The sequence below is a fragment of the Felis catus genome, chromosome A3 (genome assembly GCF_018350175.1).
Source record: "Felis catus isolate Fca126 chromosome A3, F.catus_Fca126_mat1.0, whole genome shotgun sequence".
Classification (NCBI taxonomy): domain Eukaryota; kingdom Metazoa; phylum Chordata; class Mammalia; order Carnivora; family Felidae; genus Felis; species Felis catus.
The window spans coordinates 54,297,247-54,309,800 of record NC_058370.1 but is presented as its reverse complement, the minus strand read 5'-3'; the positions used below and the strand labels follow the sequence as shown (position 1 = coordinate 54,309,800).

General features: G+C 48.8%; 1 protein-coding gene across 2 annotated transcripts in view; it reads right to left on the bottom strand.

The window, feature by feature from the left end:
* Positions 1–2,861, bottom strand: part of UXS1 (UDP-glucuronate decarboxylase 1) — a 96,851-nt gene extending 93,990 nt beyond the window's left edge. Inside the window, exon 1 of one of the 2 annotated variants that reach the window (XM_023251540.2) lies at positions 2,671–2,861. In XM_023251540.2, coding sequence (XP_023107308.1) covers positions 2,671–2,764 — 94 coding nt within the window. In that variant the 5' untranslated portion in view covers positions 2,765–2,861. The remainder of the gene's footprint in view (positions 1–2,670) is intronic. The other variant, XM_023251541.2, reaches the window with a different exon arrangement.
* Positions 2,862–12,554: the final 9,693 nt, after the last annotated feature.

The window sequence follows — 12,554 nt, the reverse complement described above, 5'->3', positions numbered from 1 at the left end:
TTTTCAAAGAGATTTCACTCTTAACAGGGAGGGCAAGATTGTCGGTAAGACTCCCTGCTGACTTACATTCTCAGTATCCTTGGACACCACCTATCAGGAGCCCCGTAACGTTTTTCCAGCAGTGTCTCAGATGTACCATCCCTGCTCATTAGTAACACTGCTCCACCCTGTTCTTGAGCCCCTCATAACTAAAATCAGATTTTATAAGCTGGCACCAGGCCTCTCCCAAGCCGGCCAGCTCTTGGCCCCTGTCTGGTCAGCCTCATCACTGTACCATTTTCACGCTCCAAAAACACTATCTTTCTTTGCATTCCTACAGCCCTTGGCTGCCACAGGACCTCTCCACATGCTGGTCCTCCTGGAACACATTGCCCTCCCTATTCTACACATCATTCAATTCTCAGCTCAAGCCTCAATTCTCACAGAAACAAATGTCCCTGATCACCCTAATTCAGGAGTCCCATGCATGATCTCTCATGCATTCCTTTCCTTTATACCAGTTTGTAATTCAGCCCTCATCGAGGTGGCTATCTCATTCTTGGCCACCTTACCTTCTAGACCAGTGGTCCCCTGACCATAGCAACAACTTCCCAGGTGATGCTATTACAAATACACAACCCAGACCTACTCAATCAAAACCCTGAGGTGGGAGGCAGAAATCTGTGTTTTGAAAACCTTCCAGGTGATTCTGATATACTCCCCAGTTTGAGAACCACTGCTCTAGGCACCAAGATGGCACTTCCTCAGTGTCCCCCAGCACCATTCACAGTAACAGACAAGGGAAAAGACTTGGCAGGATTTCCTGGTTGAATGAATGCTGAAAAACTTCCCAGGGCTCCCTAAATCTCCCTTTATTAATTCTAATCACGATGGAGCACCTGGGTGCCTCAGTTGGTTGAGCGTCTGACTTCAGCTCAGGTCATGATCTAATGGTTCATGAGGTCGAGCCCTGCATGGGGCTCTGTGCTGACAGCTCCAGCTCAGAGCCTGGAGCCTGCTTCAGATTCTGTCTCTCCTTCTCTCTCTGCCCCTCCCCCACTCACATTCTGTCTCTCTCTCTCTCTCTCTCAAAAATAAAACATCAAAAAAAAATTTAATTCTAAACACCTCTGTCCAACCTAGATCAACACTGAGCCGTCTGCAGACCTGGGTTCTACCCCCATCTCCCTGGCCTTTCTAGGTTCAAAACTTGGCTCTCTATAGCTTGTCATCTGTATAATCATCCATAAATGTTCCTAATTCCTCTTGGTCTAAATTTTCCCACCTCTAAAACGGGAATGACCATAGTATTTCCCAAGATTGTTGAGATAATTAAGTAAGCCAATGAGACTCATGCCTGCACACATATGTAAACACTCAGCAAATTTAGGTGCTATTATTATTTCATAACAATAATTATGCAATTTTAAGTGATCTTTCCCCTGGGTCTCAGCTTTCTTGCTCAAGATTGACCACATTCACTTAAGAGCTCTTTCTCCCTTTCAAACTACTCCCATCTAACACCCAACCCGGCATGAAACTCTGCCTAGGATCCAAAAGCCCTGCTTGAGGTTTCTCTGCTCCACCTCCTGGAACAGCTGGGCTATGCTGGACAATCTGGGTCTTAATAACACATGTCCTCCTAGAGCTCAACTGAAGTCACTTTCCCAAGTCCCCTCTCATCTCGGGAACCAGATCTTGGTCATTCAACCAGTTAGCAGGTTGTTTCATTTAAGAGCATGTCTGTGCGGTGACTAGGATTCAAAGGGAGCTTACACTGTAAGCTATTTCTAGTCCAACTGTGGTCTTTGGTAAAGTATTAATAGCAACAATTATAATATATGCTCATCGAAAAGATCTTAACATAAAAGGGGGGGGGGGTTCTGCCTCTTAGAAAACACAGGGTCCACCACCTGCCTGCGAAGTGCCCCTCCTGCCCGGTCTCAGGCAGAGGCCGGCAGTCAGGATAGACACGAGGACCTTACATAGCAAAGCACCGCCCCGGGTCTCCGGGAGCTGCGCCTCCCCACTGGGCCGATCCGCCGCGCCCCGGGGACCCTGCGCGCCCGGACATCTGGGTGCGGCCGAGGGCCGGCGGGGATCAGCAACACTTGGCTCCCCAATAGTTAAATGCTGAGTAATTTTCCTGCGGAGCAAACAGTCGGAGCGGGGGCTCTGCCAACGGCAACAGTATTTTTATCCTACTTAACCAACACGGCGGCGCGGCCACGACTGTCCCCAGGGTGTCCCCGCGCGGCACGCTCAGGAATCGCCTGCCGGACCCTCGCCGGCTGTCGGGACGACGTGGACGGGAGTCCCACGCGTCGGGGCGGGGGGACTGGGACACCCGGCTGGGGCCTCGGCTGGCGCCTCGGCCGTGCCGGGCCCGGCAGTCCCAGAGCTCCGGGGCAAGGACCCTCCGCCGGACCGCCAGGTCTCCGCGCCGGGGCCTAAGCGCTCGAGGGTTTGCTCCCAAGTTGGCCAGCTGCTTTGCCGCAAGAGCGGAGAAGGGGAAACGGGTCCTCGCAGCCCCCGAAAAGGAGTGAAAGCAGGGAGCTTAGGTCCCGCCCGGTACGCGGCGGGAGACCGGGCAGCAGGGCCACCCTGCCCACAGCCCCCCGACCCCCGGCCCCGCTGCCGCGGCGTCCGGGAATGAATGGGGCTCCCCGCCGGCCGCGGGCGCGAACTCACAGGCTACGTAGGCGAGCAGCGCGATGCCCAACAGCAGCTTCATCCTCCTGCGGTTGACGGCAGACACGAGGCGCAACAGCGCCTTGCTCACCATACCCGGGAGCCGCGCCGGTCCAGGGCCCTTGCCGCGCGGGGGCCCGCCTGCTGCACAATGCGCGGCGGCGGGGACGGCGGCGGCGGCGGCGGCAGCGGCGGCGGCGGCCGGGGAGAGCCCCGCCTCCTGCCTCCGGCCCGCGCGGCCCCGCCCCCGCGTGCCGGGTTTCCTGCTGGCGGGGCCACCGCGCATGCGCCACTCCGCCCTCGCCCCGCCTCCTCCCTCGCCCTCCCAACACGCAGCCCCTCCGCCTGCTCTCCCCGCAGGCGCAATTGCGCCTCTGCTCAGTTTTCGAAGAATGTGGCCGCGAGCCGAAGGCGGGGCGGGCGCGGCGCATGCGTGTACCGGCGTGTTTTCCCCCTGCCGGAGTGCTCCTGGCGCGCTGTACCGAAGAGGTACATCCCCGACCCGAGGGCGGGACCGCGGTCGCCAGTTTCCGAACCCGGCCCAGGGGGTGGCACGCTGTGGGCATTCATATGTGGCGATCAAAAGAAATATTTATGCTAAATTTGGCCATGTCTTTGAAGTTCTTTGAACGCCTCTTTCAGAAAGTTGACTAATTCTGTGGACTGTTGTGTTGACTTCGTTAGGAGCAGCAGCGAAAATTATTAATCCTCTAAACACTGCTAAAGTGAAAACCCGATGCCTTTTTTTCTCTGCTGTGATCGACTGGGATGTCTTTCTTCTTAAAACATTTTGTTATTATTGTGAAAACGTAATGCTGGTGATATAGAATTAGGACAAACCGGGAAAAGGAAAGGGTGAAGCCGCGCTTTGTCTCTGCCTAGAGAAAAACGTGTCATCACATGTGTTTCATTCCAAGCTTTTTGTTGAGTGCATATACTGTAAAGTAGTTATGGAAGTGAATTGCGGTGGTGTACCGATTGCGTGTGTGGTGGCTGAATGTATTTATTCCGTAGGCATTTATTGAATGCCTGCTGCAAACAAGGAGGTGTGTCAGAGGATACATGGACACCAGAAGCTCGTCATCGGAGCCACAGAAAGCTGGTCCCAGTAGAAAAGAAAAGATGGTACACATAGGTCTGTGATGCCTAGTCAAGTGAGACCCCAGAAAATGTTGGGGTACTGGCTAGAAGTGCTGATCAGCCACAGAGAGAAGTCAGAGGAGCCAGCAGCATCCCTGGAGTGCCAGGCCATTTTGCCAAAATCAAACACTTTGTGTTAGCTTTATTAGAAACCTCCAAGAAAAATAAACAAGGAGCAATAAATCAAAGCAGCAATATGTTACAGCCTTAAACTACACAGCCCAAATGCTGTGATTGTATGATTCTAAATACAACCTCCCCCCAAACCTGGTCTCCCCAGTAACTTGCTGAGAATCACTGAATGGGAGGAAACATGCTGAGGGGTTTTGCCCTAGGAAGAGCCACCCTCCAATCATGCCGCCCACAAACGGAGTGGCCTACTTTCAAGAAGCCCCATCCCAGTCTCTGAAGTATCAAAGGAGGCTGCCAAGTGACATTTCCTTCGCTTCCTTTGGAGGCAGAGACAGCCCTGCCTTGGGAGCCAGAAGCCTAGGTTCCCACAGTGGCAGGGCTTCCAGAGCCCAGCTGTGAGCCTGAAACAAACCACTTTTTGCCTGTGAGGCTTAGTTTACCTCTCATTAACATTTTGGGTTTGGGTTAGTTCTATACTTGTTGCACAAAAGTGCCTAGAGCAGGTAGAGCTTTGGGCTTTTCTGATTCTAATATTTTTAGATTAAAGGTGAGGAGCAGAGATGTGAGAAAAGATTTTTGTTGACACTTGTCCTACTGGGAAAATCAGATTGAAGCTGTAAGCAGATTTCAAGCATATTCGGTTATCGGCAGGATGTCGTTGATAGGTATCTATCAATTCAGACGGGACAGAAATTGTGAAACACATGCTATTTCTGTACAACAGTGTGTAATTGCATTCCTAGTCGAGCGTCTCTTCTGCCACCACGCACCAATGCCAGTGCTCCATTGCTCCTGCCCCACTGGAGTAAATACATGGAAATGCCATCAGCAGCTGTAGGTAAAATTCTGCTGCTGTCGTTATTACCACCAAGAAGGCTGTTAGTGGCCCAGGATCCCGATTTCCAGCTCCACCAAAGCCAGAATTGGGGCGTAGGCAGTAGTACACGTTGTGCCCAGTGGAGGTGGGAAGGCACAGGGGGAAGGGGATGCCAAAGAGGCCCTCCAAGCTCATCAGGGAAACCGCGGGCTTAGGTCTGTCCTTCCCTGTGCTCCTCTTCTCTGTTTTCTCTGGTCTTTTTCCAACTGGCTCACCTCCACTTCCTCCAACAGGTCCGGGCTCACGTCCCCAACCCCTACCCCATCCTTGCTATCAGTTACTTCATTCTTTCAATGGATATGTTAACAAGAATATTTTTGAGCAATTGCTAGTTACAAGGGGTGATTAAAAACTGAATCATAATATGGCTCTTCTCCTAGAGTGCTAAAAATCCTTAGAAGGGTAGGAAACTGCACTTATTAAAGCTTCTACCACGTGCCAGGGACTGTTACGCAGGATGTTTTGACATGTTGCCTCATGTAATTTTTTTTTAAGTGTCTGTTTATTTTTGAGAGAGAGAGAGAAACGGTGTGTGCATGCACCACTGGTGGAAGAGCAGAGCGAGAGAGAGCGAGAGAGAGCGAATTCCAAGCAGGCTCTGTGCTGTCAGCACAGAGCCCGCCGTGGGGCTTGAACTCATGAACTCTGAGATCATGACCTGAGCTGAAATCAAGAGTCAGAGACTTAATCGGCTGAGCCAACCAGGCACTCTGCTTCTTTTAACAGCTCTGTGGTATAGGGTCGCTGCTGCTGCTGCTGCTGTGTTTAACAGAGGAGGGACTGAAACCCCCGGGGCTGGGATTTTAGCTCACGCCTTTGCGCTACTTAAGGATGCTTTTCTGCAGGAGGGTGAAGAGGTGTGCAGAAACAACTGTAATTCATGGTAGAAAGCGGTGAGTGCTGTGGGACAGACTCCATGGATGGCTAAGGAATTTCACAAGACAGAGACGCTGCTTCCGGGTACCGTGGTACACGCTCACCAAAGCGGAGTGGCCGCACCTCCAGTGGGAGCGTTTATACCGTGGAAATGAGCAGTTGCTCTGAATCAGGGCTTCTTCTTTTTCTTTTTCTTTTTTTTTTTTTTTTCCTTTTAACCCACACACTTCGGCTTCCAGGTGAGAATAGTGAGAGGAACATTTGGCAGAGCAGGAGCTGTGTGAGCAGAATTTGAAAGCATGGGGAAGATTTTTACTCACACACGTTGGGCAGGGGTTTCCCTCAGGAAATAGCCAGGGCGGGGACACCGGGGAAGGAAAGGATACCATAGGGCGTAGTGGGGATGCTTGTTTGGCTGGAGGAGCAGGGATTGCGAGGAGAGGGTATACATGTTGGAAAGGAAAGATTCTGGAAGGCCTTGACGGTTGGTGCAAACCAAGAGTCAGTCCGGTCCTGGTCAAGGGTCACTTTCTTTGCTAGCTACTTACCAGTTGCCTCAGTCTCCATCTGTGCTTGTTCTGCTGGGGCTGGGAGTCCATACACTGCATAATCCAGCTGCTGGTAGGTCCTGCCAGTGGGAGGCCCCGGTGGGAGACCAGCAGGACAAAGAGACATCTGCTTCTGGCTCTTCCAATGTGGCCATGGCTAGCGGTTGCCGGACGTTGCTAGCATTTGCTAGCGAAGGTGGGTGATTCCGGACCCCAGCCGTCCCGAGCCAGGCAACATCTTGTCAGAGAATCAAGGCCTCTCTTCTGGGCTGCTCCAGGGCTGACCACCCGTGGGTATTCACTGCTTCTCATCTCTGGGTGTCACTCCATTCTTTCTTGTTCTTTCAGAATTCCTCTCCTTTGTCTTCTTAGGCCTTCCAACAGCTGTATAACCGATCTCCTGCATTAAAGTCTGTATGTTTGAAATACTTACAGTAGTTTTCCTGACTAGACCTTGGCTGATACATCTTCTGGTAAGATATTTGAGAGAGAAGAGTCTCAGCTTTACTCTGGAGTTGCCTGTCATGAAGCCTCTCCTCCATGCCACTCCAGCTGTGTCACAGGTCACTGCTGTTTTCCTTCACTGGAGTCCCTCCGTAAAGGACATTACGTCCATGGGTCTCAGAAGAGGGACAAATGGGAGGTAGGTCTCTGTACTCAATCTCTTTGTTTCCTGCCCCAGTGTCACATCAGAATGAATGAGTGTACTGTACCTTCCATCAGGCGTGGGGACACAGGAGGGTTTAATATGCCAGCCACCTAAATAGTTTGAAATTGTATACCTAACATTCCCATTCCTATGAGTCTTTAAAAAACGTTTTTTAATGTTTATTCATTTTTGAGAGGCGGAGAGAGAGTATGAGCTGGGAGGGATAGAGAGAGAGGGAGACACAGAATCTGAAGCAGGCTCCAGGCTCTGAGCTGTCAGCACAGAGCCCAACGCGGGGCTCGAACCCATGAACCATGAGATCATGACCTGAGCCGAAGTCAGCTGCTCAACCAACTAAGCCACCCAGCCCCCCCCCCCACCAATGAGTCTTTTTTTTAAAAAAGTGTATTTATTTATTTTGAGAGAGAGAGAGAGCAAAGGCAGGGGAGGTCCAGAGAGAAGGAGAGACAGAATCCCAAGCAGGCTCTGTACCATCAGCACAGAGCCCAATGCGGGGCTCAAACTCACGAACTGTGAGATCACCACCTGAGCCAATATCAAGAGTCAGATGCCTAATCGACTGTGCCACTCAGGCACCACCCAACCATGAGTCTTCTTTAAAAAATAGACTCTATTTTTTAGAACAGCTTTAGACTTAAAAAAAAAAAAAAGAACAGCTCTAGACTTGCAGAAAAATTGAGAAGATAATACAGAAAGTCCCCATGCACCCATTTCCCCCTGTTGTTGGTATCTTGAATTCCCATAGGATTTACGTCCCTTCACATCAGGGCTTCATACTGTCAACATGATTTGGGACTGCTGATGTTGGCCTTGACCTCCAGGCTTAGGTGTGTTTTTCTGGTTTCTCTACTCTGTAGCTACTCTTTGTCCCCTTTCCATTCTGTCCTCTTTGCAAGAAAGCCATTCTACACAGCTCACACATAACGAAGCGGGGAGTCACAAGTCACCTCCTTGAGGGTGTAGTATGTATATGAATTATCTGGAACTCTTCCTGAAGGGACTTTTGTCTCTTCTACCCCATTCATAGACATCCAGTCATTTAATTATCCAATCCATCCTCCATGGGACTCGTGGCTGTTGATTTTGTACTTGGAGTTATAATGCCATACTGCTTTGTTTGTTTCATTGCTCAAATTGTCCCAGCTTGGGTCACTAGAAGCTCTTTGAATTGTCTCCTCTGCACCTTTGATATACTCTCTTCATTGTAGTTACTTTGCCTTTGTTGGTTTAGTTTCCTGGGGCTACAAGTGCTCCAGGTTCATCTTGTATACTTCCTGCCCCAGCCCCAGAATCAGCTATTTCTCCAAAGAGTCCTCATTCCTTTTATTGGAGAATGATACTGGAAACCACCATCTGGGTGCTGGATGTGCTAGTACAGGAGTGTTGTTGTTTCCGGGCTTTCCTAGATGACGAAGCAAAGAACTGTGTGTGTGTTCACATACACGTGGCGGTAAGCACTTCTGCAGGTAACAGTGTGTGTCAAGCTGAGCATGCGTTCATCCTGATGTCCCCAACTCCGATCCATTGCCGCGTGGATCCTTCTACCCTCCTCCCTTACTTGGCTGCAACTTCCCACTCCATCAGTGAGAAACCTGGCCCCTGCCATCCACCATCCATTCGCTTCATTGTCTGATTCCAGTGCTCACGTACAGCAGCGTCATCCAAGAGTTCTTTGACTACTGCATCCCTGGGGATGGCCGTCTGTGCAGTCCTCCACCCCGTTCTCCCTACACACACACACACACACACACACACACACACACACACACCGGCGCACGCATGTGCCCCTTTCCCCTCCTCTCTCCTCTGCCCACTGCCACCCCCAGGCCCCCTGTCCCACCCCAACCCTGGAATTTCTATGCTGGGTGGTTTGTTTCCCCTGGGTTAGTCCATACCCTGCTGGCCTCCCCTTTTTATCTTTCTAAGCAAACACAGTTCCCTTTCTAAGAAATACTTTGGTGTCACCCTTAAAATACCTTCTTTTTTTTTTTTTAAAGTTTATTTATTTTGAGAGAGGGTGTGTGTGAGCAGGGGAGGGGCAGAGAGAGAGGGAGAGAGAATCCTAAGCAGGCCCCACACTGTCAGCACGGAGCCTGATGTAGGACTCGAACTCACAAACTGAGATCATGACCTGAGCCAAAATCAAGACTCAGACACTTAACCGACTGCGCCACCCAGGTGCCATGAAAATATCTCCTGAAGCTCGATCAGACTCCGGGTCCGGTCTGTGGCCTATAGACAGTGAGTGTGCTGGGCCGGCCCTGAGCGGCAGCTCCCGTCGTCAGGCTGGTCTCCTGGTGTCACGGGAGAGGCACCTGGCGTGGACGGCTGACACGACAGCCCAGGTGGACAGGAGCAGGAACACACTAGCAGTCATGGTGGAAAGGGCATGGGGTCAAATTTGAGGGTTATTTCGAAAGTAGAACAGTGGAAGTTCTAGTTGATTGCAGAGGTCAAAGGGGAGAAAAATTAATCACATAAGACTCTCATGTCACATGCTGGGGTGACGGGTCTTCCTGAGGTGTTACTCAATGAAGACTGAAAGCATTTTTCCTCCAGGGGTTTGCATTTTAATGAGACTCCTGGTCTTGAATTCAGAATTGGCAAAGAGGTTTCAAATGCATGCCAATTGCAGCAGCAACGTTGCGGTTGCCCGAAGCAGGAGTTAGGAAGGGCTCCTGCATCCAGACATGGCAGGAAACGTGCTGTGATGTTAGTGACGCCTGTGTGGCTGGGGAAGAGTGGGGCAGGGTCTCCCAGGCCTTTTTTGGTTGTTGTGGTTCTATCTGCGAGCTTCCTTCTAGTTCAGGGATTTTGTGATTAATTTTACATTCTACAAACTACCATTGGAGGAGATCATTTTGAGCAAAGCCTCTGTATCGTATCCTGTAGGCATCATCCTTCCTTGTCTAGTCTAAAGACAGTCCTGTATTCCAGACTAAAATAACCAAGGAGCTGGAAGAGAGCCTGGTAACAATGAGTGCCTTGAAACTGACCTAGGACTTTGGTCAGAGCATTGTGTTACAAGGCAACAGTGAAGTAATCAGTTGCCTTAGTGGGTTAGGTATTGGACAGTAAACCATGCTTTTCAGACCTTGTGATACTTTACATATTAAGGAAGAAAGCTTAAAATGAGAATTTTGAGGCACAAACAGTGGTCAGGAGAGAAAATTCTGTGTGTGCGTGTGTGCATGTGTACATGTGCACACGTGTAAGCAAACATCTGCATGGGATCTTCAGAAGCAGAGAATGCAAAATACAGCATTCTCATAGGAAGCAGAAAAAGGCTCTTCTTTCTCAATATGCCTTCCTCCTATCTGGCAGGGAGTTGTCATAGTAAATACATAAATCTATGTTTTCTATGATAGTATGCCTTTAATCAGTGTGCAACCTGCACAACTGTATGTGGTATACATGGCCAGGAGTGGGGTGAGATGTAGTAGTGACACTGCAAGAAGGGGAGAAGATAGTAAGAAAATGGCTTCCCTGTAAGCATAAGAAGCCATGGAGTTATAACAATGAGACCTGCTCTGATGGGTTTTCTGGTGCACAACTAATGATAACTTAGTAAAGCACATCAAGCAAGCAAGCACCCGAGTCATGAAAAAACATACATGAAATAGTCTGCATCTTCACATCCTCCACGTCCACTTCACTGTCTGGGCCCACGGTCACTGACAGCAGCAGGGTAAGTTGGGATGCGATGGAATGGAATTAAGTCAAGTAGGGAGGAGCCATGACAGCACCCTGTGCCTATAAAGTAATAAAACCCATAACCCAAATGTGAAGATAATTCCACAGACATTTTGAGGAGGTGATAATTTTGAAGGACAACATATATTTAGACATACATTTAAAAAAATCAGTTACTTTATGTTTCACCTCATATGCAGCTTCCTAATTGCTTTCAAATTACCGACATCAGGGAAGAGCAGAGACCTTGTGCAGGTAGCAGATCTCTGTCATCAGGGAGTGTCAGAACCAAGGTTGAGATGGGGGGATTTTCCAGGGTTAATGGGATAACAGTGAAGTGTTTGGGCAGAACAAAACCCAGAGTGGGGAGGCAGAAAAGGCAGAAGATTCAGTACAAGTAGATATCAGTTTATTCGTTTTAAAGATAGGTAAGCCTCCTTTCATATACAGGTTCAAGGTGACCCGTGAAGCAGTGATAAAATAGCAGCTCAAGAATTGCCAAAGGACTTCCTCCCTTCATATGCTGGAAGCAACTTGTCCTGAATGCTGGGTTGGCTTAAGGGAGATTTTCACTGGAACAGAAGAACCTCGAAAGAGATATCCCCAGGTGAATTTCTAAATAAAATTAACACTACCCAGGTGTTCAACAGCAGATGAATGGGTAAACAAAATGTGATGTATACACACAATGGAATATTATTCAGCCTCAACAAGGGAGGAAATTCTGACCCGTGCTACAACTTGGGGGAAGCTTGAGGACACTGTGCTAAGTAGTAAGTAAGCCAGACACAACAGGGCAAACACTAGGATTCCCCTAGTATGAGGAACCTGGAGTAGACACATTCATAGAGATGGAAGGTAGAATAGTGGTTGCCGGAAACCAAAGGAGAGAACAGACAGTTACACTGAATGGGTACAGGGTCTTTAGGACAGATGGAAAGTTCTGAGAATGGATGGTGGTCTTGTTTGCACAATAGGAATACGCTTAATGCCACCCAACTGTATGCTTACAAATGGTTAAACTGGTAAATTTCATGTGATGTGTGTTTTGCACAACAAAAAAAGAGGAACACTGCTACTTTCACTGATAAAGTGATAAAGTGATTCTAACTTGATAAGAATCTGAACTTCATCAACTTGTAATTAGGTAACAGATGTGTCACTCTTCTGGTTTGGTATTCTTTCCCGGTACCGTAAATGTATTCTTAACAATGAAAAAAAAATGACATTAAAATATCCACCGAAGCCCTTTCAAAGATGTCCGTCAAAACCTCCCAAAGGAAATTCTTCTGAATTATTTCATCAAATAGAAGGGGTCGTTTACTTTGTGATTTGCTGAAATTAAAGCAATGCCATCCTACAAAGCAGCAAGGGCCTCGTAGAGTAGACTATAACATTTCGTATGCAATTTGCATGAACTCTCACTTAGAAGTTCAATTTCTTTGCCTTGATAACCTTTCTGAAGCTTTATAGAACTTTATAAAGGTACATGTGTCTGATTGCATTGTGGCCACTGTTGTGAGTAGTTCCCCATCGGATCCTTCTTTGACCCTCACTACAACATCCTTTCTTTGAAAAAAAAAAAAAAAGAGGACATCTTCTTTTGACTTACGCATGTTGTCCAAAAATAGTATGAGTCCTAAGCATTGGTGACAGCTTGTCACTCTCGAGGATTTTTTCTGATCCCCATACTCTTATGTCCCTCCTGCTGAGAAGAGGTATGTATTTGTGCATGTTAGCGTGAGAATGCATGGTAGCCTTCTTTGGCAATTTAGACTAACGTTTCATCGAACAGAGACCCCTGCATCACCCTGCCACAGGATGGCTAGTAGCCACACTGTGGGCGAGGATGGGAGGGCACAGTATTTAACATTTAAAGTCAAGTCATGATTTCAGATTCCAGTTCTGGCCCCATAACCCGAACTGGCTCTGGATATGATACTTAGCC